Source organism: Apostichopus japonicus, chromosome 14, assembly GCF_037975245.1.
Source record: "Apostichopus japonicus isolate 1M-3 chromosome 14, ASM3797524v1, whole genome shotgun sequence".
Taxonomy (NCBI): Eukaryota; Metazoa; Echinodermata; class Holothuroidea; order Aspidochirotida; family Stichopodidae; genus Apostichopus; species Apostichopus japonicus.
The window spans coordinates 21,624,408-21,635,208 of record NC_092574.1 but is presented as its reverse complement, the minus strand read 5'-3'; the positions used below and the strand labels follow the sequence as shown (position 1 = coordinate 21,635,208).

The 10,801-nt window shown below is 38.9% G+C and overlaps 1 protein-coding gene across 1 annotated transcript; it reads left to right on the top strand.

Moving 5' to 3' along the window:
• Positions 1 to 2,679: 2,679 nt before the first annotated feature.
• LOC139979760 (uncharacterized) lies at positions 2,680 to 7,250 on the top strand. Its single transcript, XM_071990843.1, has 2 exons — positions 2,680 to 2,820; positions 4,944 to 7,250. Exon 2 carries the CDS (start codon positions 4,963 to 4,965, stop codon positions 5,950 to 5,952), a length of 990 nt encoding a protein of 329 aa, XP_071846944.1. The 5' UTR covers positions 2,680 to 2,820; positions 4,944 to 4,962; the 3' UTR covers positions 5,953 to 7,250.
• The last annotated feature ends 3,551 nt before the right edge of the window (positions 7,251 to 10,801 follow it).

The following is a 10,801-nucleotide window of genomic DNA, read 5'->3' as shown; positions in this document are numbered from 1 at the left end:
TTTCATGTATTTCTAATGTCAGTCTCCCAGCATGTGATTGAGAAAATGAACCCTTCCCTTGCACTGTAATCCCCACCATGCCCGCCTATTTTTGGCAGAAAATCGATAGGGCGTACCCCTGCACCCCCCCCCCCTCTCGTGACGACGCCGCTGGTCCTTGGTCTGCCGGTCAGAACAGGAGTTTGGACGGATCGGATACTGTATATACTATTTTATCTTTTTAATGCAAGGGATACCCAAGTAGTTTCAATGGATCTCGGTGTGGATTTGAACGGCCCTACCTTCTCAAACCTGCGTCGTACGTCAGAGACCGTGAAACTTGTCTAGTAAAATTTACTCCTCTCACACGCAAACATGTGTCGGAGGCTCAGAGAAATCAATCAATCAATCAGAAAACATTTATATAGCGCCAAAATCAACAATAGTTGTTCAAAGGCGCTCAAGACAGTTACATGAAATTAATTACAATACACTTCTTGAGAGAAAAGAAGGAGTAAGTTTGTGAACAGGTCAGTACTATGCTATAATGGCCGTGTTGATCCGTTGTCAATTTCTTTTAGCTTGAAGAAGACGTTTTGCCTCAGAGGCGTTGCAATTTTCATATTTCTCTCTACTTCTACTCAAGTACAGGCAAGAACGGCGTGTGCTTGGCCCTCTTTGGATTTACCAAATGATGTAAGCTTATGTACATTACACTGAACTAGGAAGGTGACCTTGTTAAATGATCTATGCCTATACTTAATTCGCGGCTTTGTTGTGGTGCACCCAATCTATAGCTTCCTTTTGTCGTGCGGGATTATAACACAGTTCTATACTGCGACATTACGATTATAATCTTTACACACTCCATCACGTAAGACGACATCCAAGAACTTTACCCCTTTTTTTTACTCAACCCACGTTAACATCAGCACATTTAGTGAAAATGAGATAAAATCCTCCAAACTTGCCACACCAATCAATAGTCGTGGATTATGACTTAATTCACTTCTATAACAGCATTAATTAAATGTGTAAACGTAAGTGGGCCTGACGTTTTGATCCTAGCAGGATCTTCTTCAGAGGCTGAATGACAAGTAACAGAAACTACAAGGGACAAAATACAAGTCATGTATTACACAGCATATAGAAACATCACATACACCAGTGTTCGTATACACCGGTAGACGACCGCAACTAAAACATACAGGAGAACCTGCCCTGTTGCTTAAACTAGGAGAAAAATTCGACGCCGACACCAGTGTTACACCTACTCCGACCTCCCGGGCAAGTTTATAATGTCCCTCTCAAAGTCCATTATTTCCTTTCTTGACCTCTACTGACCTTCTTTTAGGTCCACTTCTGACACCAACTTTATAACGGCTCATAGAACAGGACGCGATAAGGATAGTAGGACATTTGGCAACACGAAACACACAAACATTAGAATGGATACCGTAACACTACCTACACTGTACCTTTAAAGTGACCGGACGGGATGTAATTTTGAGGGCCGCTCAGTGTTTTGGTGGGTTCACGGTTTCAAGTGTTTGACTCATCCCCCAGGAGCAAGTATTCACCCCCCCCCCCCCCATGAAAGCAGCTGGAAGTCCCAGTATTTTATCACTATACTAGGAACAATAAGTTGTTTTCAGTATTGTGAACTTATTCAGTGATTGCTATGAGTATAATAATGAATGAATTTTACGTCTTGTATATAGTTTGTTCTTAGTTTGTAAGTAATCACAGTTTACGTTCACGCTATTTCTATCAACGAAAGACCAAAACAAGTAAAAAAGAAACCAAATCTTCAGTGTTTTCATTTCCACAAAGTCTTCTATATGTCGGGAACAGCTCTAGACCAACAATCCGGGAACTTTTAAGTTTAATGCGTGGCACAAAATCCGTGGAATGTCCCTGTAAATCGTTTAGTTTTTGTCACCTTACACATAACGTCTAACAAAGTGCGACTTACTATTTGAGTCAAGGTTTGAATTTCACGTCTCATTTATATACAAGGCAAATTAAGTCGTGGCTGACGTGGTAAAGGCGATATAAACGTACCGAGCTCTGCCCGAGCAGGTTTAACCCTGTCGATCACGCATGTTTGTATGTGTTATTTATTATTATTATGTATTCATGTTATCCATTACTATTCCTATTGGTTACCCGAAAGGGAAACTATGGAGTCACTCTTACCGACCTTGCAAAAATTGTGAGGGGGCCGCGGATTGCAATGCCGGCAATAACTATAACTCGGATCGCAAAGTCGGTAATTGCTATTACGGTTAGATGCGTCCAACACGGCAACATCCACTCAAAGCCGAAGCCAAAGTGAATTAATCAGGTCACACATCCAGCGTCTATGCATGCTCAGTTCTTCTTTCGGGGGAACATTTCATCTAGTACTGTAGTTTTGATTCTCTCAATCTCTCAACTATACCCTTTCCATTCAATTGAACAGCGAGCATCCTTGTATTGGCGACCTTGATCATAATGGTGTGAAACTAATATGTCTTTGCCTTATCTTGGCTTTACCTTTGCCTATAAAATGTATAACTGATTAGAGTTCAATGTAGCAACATTTACAAGTAAAAAAGAAAAGAAAAGATAAGCATTGTATGCTGTTTACAGTTCAGATCGTTTACCCATTAATATTACTATTTTAAGTAAAGGACCTTTAGTCCCGTTTACAGCACGGGGCAATCATCATGATTCACTCAACGCACGGTATGGTGTTGCCAAGTAACAACAGTGGTCGCACAGTCGACGAGAAATTATTTTCTTTTAAAAATTCGCTAGTCAAAAATAGGCCTATACTATACTAAACTACAACGAAAGGTTAGTATTTATTACATATATTTTTTAGTATTTATTATATACTTTTTAATATGGTTTTATTTCTGAACTGTTTATTATTTAATTTTTCATAAGGTAAGTTGAACATTGGACATTTTAACGATATATGACTAAGATTTTACAACAAAAAAAAAGTAGTAAAAAGTAAACAAATAGTATATAGAACATAAAGTAAAAAATAATATATAACGAAAAATACTTGCAAATTAAATACATATAAGTTAGCTACTCAATTTGTTTTAAGGTGTGTGTGTGTGGTGGAGGGGGGGGGGGTAATCAACATGTTGCCACTCAAATGCTCATACATCCACCCCTCCCAAAATGTGGCACATCCCACTTTCTGACGACAATGTATGATGTTGTAATCTTTAGCAACGGAGATTTACGCTAAAATTTATTTTCTCGGCTCATTTAATATTCATCTTGTTCAATGATCATTGAATTAATTCATCGAATACGGTTCATTTTGTTAAGATATACGTTTTTCACATTGTACTTATTAAGTAAGTTACTTTTTCTCACAGACATATGACAATGCTATTGTTATGCTATTGTAAAGATCAAATGAATGCATTGTTAAAAGAAATGATTTGCTTAAGATAGACCTTTCTTTGCATACACTTAAGGCCTATAATTTCTTGGACATAGACCGTTGATTTGTAGTAATCAGGTCCCTGGCAGCGCACTGAGGTGTCGAGCAATCCGCTGGTCACGGGCAGCGCAGGTATCGGTACAACGCTATGAAAATACAGACATCTGTTTGGGCTTACTTAAAATCGGTGCTCCAATCTGCATACGCCGCGCGAGCACCCAAACACAAGTAAAATGTGCTCGACACCTCAGTGCGCTGCCAGGGACCTGCGGATTGCTCGACACCTGCGCTGCCCGGGACCTACGGATTGCTCGTTTGCTTGTTTTGTACCATCCCACCCCCTCTTACCTCCCCGCCCCTTCGGTTGGTTCCGAGACAGGAAGTTCCCCACCCCTGGACGTCGGCATTTTTACAATATCATAACAGGCCTTTGAAATATTGAGCGAGTTTTTTCTTTTTTTTAGCTCCTATGTTATGGTAAATTTCAGAGAATGGTTAGTACGAAATGGTGAAGAATTAATAGCCCTTTTCAGAAGAAAATGGTTATTGCTTGCATGTAATCTAGTATTATACAAAGCAGTGGTGTCTTTATTTTCCTTATGTCGTCATAGGGTCAAGGTCAAATAACCAAAAAAACAGCAGTTAGGTCAGTATGCGCGTACGAAAATAACAAAATGGCTGAAATCCACAAACCAATGTCAGAAGTCACATGATCAATGAGGTCAAAGGTCAAATTTGTGCGGAAGAAGCTGTTCGCAAACTGTTCTTTAACCATAAGACCGACGGACTTTAAATTGGGTGGTTATGTTCCTGGCCATGGGTTGTAGCGCCTGTGTGACTACTGACATCATAGAGTCAAAAAGGTCAGAGGTCAAATAACGCAAAACGGCATTTTGACCATTACACGTGAATTAAATAACCTCAAATGTGTGCTTAACTTTTTTTTTCAAGTTTCAAGTCAAGGATATTCCGGTGGCTAAAGTTGATTGCTTCACAAGATTGCTAAACAAAAGTTTAAAGAGAACAACTCTTCTTTCGGTTGTAAAGTAAATGTAAATGCCAAACGACAAAATAACTGAAAGTGTTGTACCCACGAGAAATCAGTGACTGCATTATTTGAATTGGTTGTTTGAAATTGTTATGTAGCTATTCGTATATGTGGCTGAAATGTGTTATCGTGTTATTTATTTCTGGATATATCGTGCTCATCTCTGAAGGGCCAGCTGTTCCAAAAAATATCGAATCTGGAAAGATTATGTCAATACAGAGGCGCGTAACGTGCTCCTTTACAATAACTCTGTATGTTCAGCGGCATGCAAATACACTTAGGCCTATCTTACATCAGCTGGTCTTCGCTATATATTGCCAGGCAGTACCAACATCCTCAAGTTGCTAGTAAATATTAAATGTAAGTTTGTTGGGCCCTCATTTCCCTATGCCTCCTGGCTGCGCCCGATTATGATTATTTTAGTCTTTACTATACAGTCTATACTTACTTTTGCTTCTTTATCAGTCAATTTTGAAAGCAGACGATGACGACTATTAATAAGAGACTTCGAGAGTTTGCCGATTCGCTAGTTCCGGATGAAGAAGAAGCGATGCGAGTAAACGAAATCGCCTGTCGCGTTGCCTCCGACATCAAGAGCCAATTTCGTCGCCGTCACATAATCGATCGGATATCTCCAGGTGATAATTGCGTACGAAAGACGATGGTCGTAAACCGTTTACATGTAGATTTGTTTGTTTACATCAACGATAGATTCCCGCCTTTCGATGACGTCATTGATGATCTGACTACATTTCTGCAGACGACACACAATTTCAAATGTAAGACTACAAAGTTTGGCGTAGATCTAAAGGTATCTGGTGTTAGCATTTCTCTCCTCGTTGCTCGAAATTTCCTCTCAGAAAGGTTAACCAGTCATGAAAAGAAAAAAGACTGCATAATACAGAACGCTGAGGCTGTTGCGTTTTTGTGTCAAAACTTTCCCGCCAACTTTCATATCCCTATTAACCTGTTTGGTCCGTCTATGCAAGAGGTACAGATAGAGTTTGAAAGAAAACAAAGTGCGTTCGTCTGCGCGCTGACTCGTTTGGCGCTCTTCTGGTTTGGGAAGCTCATAGATGTTGGCATAGAGTACGATCAAAGTTTTCTTCGCGTAATTGAACTACTGGCCGTACGAGCTGCCGAGAGAGAGGAAAGAACTGGAGGCAACGACATCTGCAGCGGGTTTTATCGATTTCTCGCCATGTTTGAACTTCCTCTTGAAGTCGACACCTTTTGGACAATGTTTCATGACTACGAGGTTAGTCCTTATAGAACGAGAAACCAGCGCCCTCTGTTATTAGACCCATGTAACCCATTTGTTAATTTAGTGGGAGGTGAAGCCTCTAATCGGTTAAGCGATCTTTGGTTCGTTGCAGCATCAACATATAGTAGGCTTGTTAGTGCACAGAAAACGAATCAAATGCCAGATGTGGAAAGTTTTCTTATACCTGAGGCTCCGTGCACTTTTCTTTAAGTACAACAAAAGAAACAAATACATGAACAGAAATATGTTTTGGTGTAGAGATTGCTGAGCATGTTCGTTCCGTGATTATTCTAAGTTTTAAAACGTTCTTTCTATACTCTTATAGCTTGTCTGTTGGGCCCTGCTTCCCAAACTGTTTCCTTTGGCGACCCTTAATTGTTGTGATTCAGGATAGCCGCAACCCATAAAATTCTAAGGTCTAAAATCACCCACTATATTTAATTACTGGTAATTAATGATTAAAATACACATTGCTTTTATTTGATTGCAATGTTGATTATACAAATGACTGACTGAAAGTTAGTAAACAACAAAACATCCACACACATACGTCAAAAACCTTGGAAAACAAATCATCGCGTGATAATTGGGACGACATTTGCGGCCAGATTCCATTCGCTTTGTTTACCGATCAGATCTAAATTTGTTTCGACCTATCCTGGCCTGTGACCGACCATCAAACCTTGGTAACTCATTTTTGGGGTCGCGGCTCATATAGTTCGGATCAGAAATGTCTCCATTAGCCCCAAAAGTATACTGCAACTGTATACGGTAGCCGATAATTAACCATCATGAAATAACATCTTGGACATGCACCGTATAAAATTAATGACTACATAAATGAATTCTTATTTTATTGTAATAGTATGTCCTCGTCAAGAATGTAAAGTATTTATAACTTAGAATTTACGACAAATAGTCGTGAAAGAACAGTTATAGTTTTTAAAGAAATCGTTATTATTTATTACCATTTATAGTTCATGAAATGTGCCATGTGCAGGTTATATATTTTGATTACGAGGTTTATAATATCGAACAAATACAGAATAATATTCGACTTAAACGGAAACTCTAAGGCCATATATTTGCTGGCTTTATAAACGGCATACGTGAAGCAATAGTGATTTGAAGCTAGCTAATATATGCAAGCTGTAGTTGTTAATAGCTGGCATTATAGGCAAACAAAATATACCTCGGAGAATGGCGAGTTATAACCAAGGTGAATCAATATTTTCTGTTTACCGTTCAAATGTGTGAATGTTTCAGTATCATTTGAAACTGATCCACTCTAACCTATATGTCTATATAGTCCTTCACATATTTCTGTTTACATCTCAATCACAGTACACGCTTAAGATATACCATTTGCATTGCAATTCACTGCTATGAAATTTAACACGAAACAGACTATGCTGTATTCAGCTCTGATACTAATTTTAGACTTACTCAAGTCTTCGGATGCATATGACCGATAATGAAATGTCCATTCATCTTATATACACGTTGAAACACAAGGTTTGACTTTATCTTGCATATATTTATATCGGTGTTCAATATTTAAGATTTTAAAGTTTAAATATTGAGTTATCAATAAAAAAGGCCCGACCAGCCTGGGGTGGGTGTTAGGAGGCCACATCCAGGGGATAGGGCCAATGAGGGGCCCGGGGAAATATGTTATAAATAAAAACATATTCTCATCTTTATATTTTGCTTAAGGCAAAATCCCAATACTGAGAAAATCGTTTTTACCTCAGAAGTTCGATTAATGATCGGATTATCATTAATTGGTGCCACAGGGAAAATTTAACCACGAGTGTTACCTATATAGTAAGTGATAGTAACCCGTGTCCTAAACCTTTGTCTTAACCATTGTAAATGCACCTTGAACCTCATCCATGACAACTCAAATCCTTGTACTTTAGACATAATCACAGACAAATATTTGAGTGTTTGATAAGTGCACCTGATAAAACTTTATTTGATACAATAATTCTTTGACCTTGATCGATAAAACATCCATTGGTTAGCCTTGTTGTAGATTCACGACCTTTTTGGTAGGATATTCCATAATAATGTAGTAGGTACCAGTCCCACGAAATGTTCAGTGTTTGCGCGTGTGTGTGTAAATTAATGAAACTTAAATAAAACTGTTAGCAAACTGCTTATGCACTTGAGAGCCTGTGTAATAGAATGTGTGAAAGTAAGTTGGCCTGACGTTTCGATCCTAGCAGGATCTTCAGCCTCTGAAGAAGATCCTGCTAGGATCGTAACGTCAGGCCAACTTACTTTCACACATTAAATTAATGAAAGTATATAAGATACGAAAATTGCGGCAAATAGGGTACTTTTTAGGTCACTTTAATCCTTCAAAGAAACCGAGTTGGAAAGTCTGCTTACTCGTGAGTAAAGAGGCTATGATACTGTGACCAAACCTTTGGGGTCTAGTTGCTAAAAATGTACGCGGTCATGGTATGGGATCATTTGTTATCTTATCCGTGTGGAAATCGTGGATGGAAACCATGCGCATATCTTCTTTTAATGAATATTCAGTGATACACGGTAACTGCAACCACGTCATTCCGTCTCCTTTTGTTTAAGTTCTGAGAGCGCTCAGATATAAAGGAAACAATATCGTCCCCACCCTACCTCCTCGGCCAACTATCTGGAAGCCCTTCTTAGAGGGAACCCCCCCCCCCACCCACCTATCTCTCACCGTCCGTCCTTAGTCCAAAATTATTTTGTTTTATATGGTTCCATCACAAATCGAACGCAAGGACGTGCACTCGTATGATTGACAATAACCATTAATATTATTATAGAATACGTATTTGAAAGAGGTATGGATATTGTTTGCTGTGAGAGTCAAAGAGAAACTTCTTATGACCCACAAAAGTATAGAAAGTGCCACGAAATGCCAAGATCATCCATTATATTTGTAAGTATCTTACAGTTGAAATAACGAGTTAGTATATGGTACGAAATGTGTCTACATGTATAAGTACTAACTTGATGGCGCACTTTCATACCACTACTCGTATATAAGGCTCTGCCAATACTTTACTGGGGCATTACGACAACCCGGTTTGGAAATCTTTATAGTAGGTGAGAAGCGAGGGAGTACTTGTCAATGATACAAATGACTTAGTTTCAATTCGGTTCAATTTTTGGTTTCGATGAAATCGTAACCTATGCATTCATGCAGGCGGAGAGTGTGTGTGTGTGTGTGACGCCTGGCTTGTAAACACGGTATCTCAAGTAGGGAAGCTTGGACCAATCTAATATTTGGTGCATATGAGTACCACATTGAGTAGACGTGCCCTATTTTTTTTTTGGTGCCTGTGAAGGTCACCAAAGGTCAGTTAGAGGCCAAAAACCAAAATATTAAAACAAGCAATAACTCCCATTGACAGGATCCGACATGTTTATATTTTGGGACAAGTAGTGAATGGGGTAAGGGATCATTTCAAAACATAACGGTCATGTGGTCCAAGGTCAACAAAGGTCAATCAGGGGTCAAAAACTAGTATTTTTGCAATAACTTGAGAACCAAATGTCCATCAAGGTTGGGAGTTACGCTATTGTAAAATAGTTGAACTGCATTTGGGTGACCTTTGACCTCAGGTTGACCTCCAGTGACCTGTATTAGCTTCTTTCAAGTTGATTCTTTGAAGTTTCGTGGGCATATTCCAATCTAACTTGTCCATAAGTGGACTCCTCTGCAACCTTAATGTGCGAAGTTATTAGAGATTTGGTTTTGTTTTGTAATACTTGGTGTGTGGATTCATAAAATTGAGTACAAGATCCCTATTGTTTTTGATGGAGGTGTGTATAACCACGTACAGTATACTGACCTGTGTTAGCATGCCATAGTGTTATTGTAACAGCTAGTTCTGGTTATACTAACAAGCAGAAGTCTAGTGCATTGAAGTCATCGAAACCTCAATGCATTTTGCATTCTGGTTATGGTGCATAGTTTAGTAGCCTACTCAACTGAAAGTAGATGTCACTAGTCTTTAATCCACTCCGAAAAACCGAATAACAGGTATAACCATCACGGGTTTGCAACACACAAAACAATACAAACATCATACTTTGAAGCCGAACTTCTGTTTACAATTTGTGGTAACTACATAACTTTACTATAAGCACTCGGTATTGGCCGATTCTTATTATAAGTTCATAAAATAAACCGAGAAAGACCAGGTTGATGTTTAACTTACATTATAACACGGTACAGCTTCAACTATAGAAATATACCGTAATTTATTTTCATATCCTTTCTTTCGCCAGAAATACATTCGCCAATGACCCAAAAAAAAATTAAACCGATATTGATGGTTTGTTTTAGTTTTTGGTAATAATTAGTCGACGTTGCTTAAATCGTTGTATCTACATTTCGAATGTTTTCGCCTCGCGGTAGCCATTCATTTGACTTCTTTTTTTAATCGAATGTTGTACTGTAACACACATATGACAATGGATAAACCTTTATTTCATTTGTAAATAATGCTGTTATATAAACATCCCAAAACATGACCATGCAGATATGCGTCTATGTTTCTTGAAAATCGCCCTAGAAAAGTCCATGTATGTTGTGCACTTTGTTCACGATGTTTTGAATTTACCAACACGAGAACCACGTAACCTACCGTACCATTCCCCACCACCACAGAGCAATATAAACTAGACGTCTACCTTCGAAGGAAGCTCCGGAAATTAATTACTCGAAAAATGGGATAGTGAATATAGTGGATGGTGGTATAATTATGTTTGTCACATTAGCCCACAGTATACCTTTACAGGCATGAATCTGGTGTGTTCGAGTTGCACTCACTGTTTTTTTTTTTTGCCCCGCGGTCAGCATTGAAGTTGACATGCATGTATCGGTATAACGGCTCCCTTACTGATTTCTGAACCCGTTACTTAAATGAAATACGTCCTGAAATCCCCCCCCCCCCTTCCCAGCCTCAGAAGGAAGACAGGTTGCAGCACATAGGAACAAGCAAAGATTGAAACATCCAAATTAACTATACCAGCTACATGTCGTCCAGCCGACCTC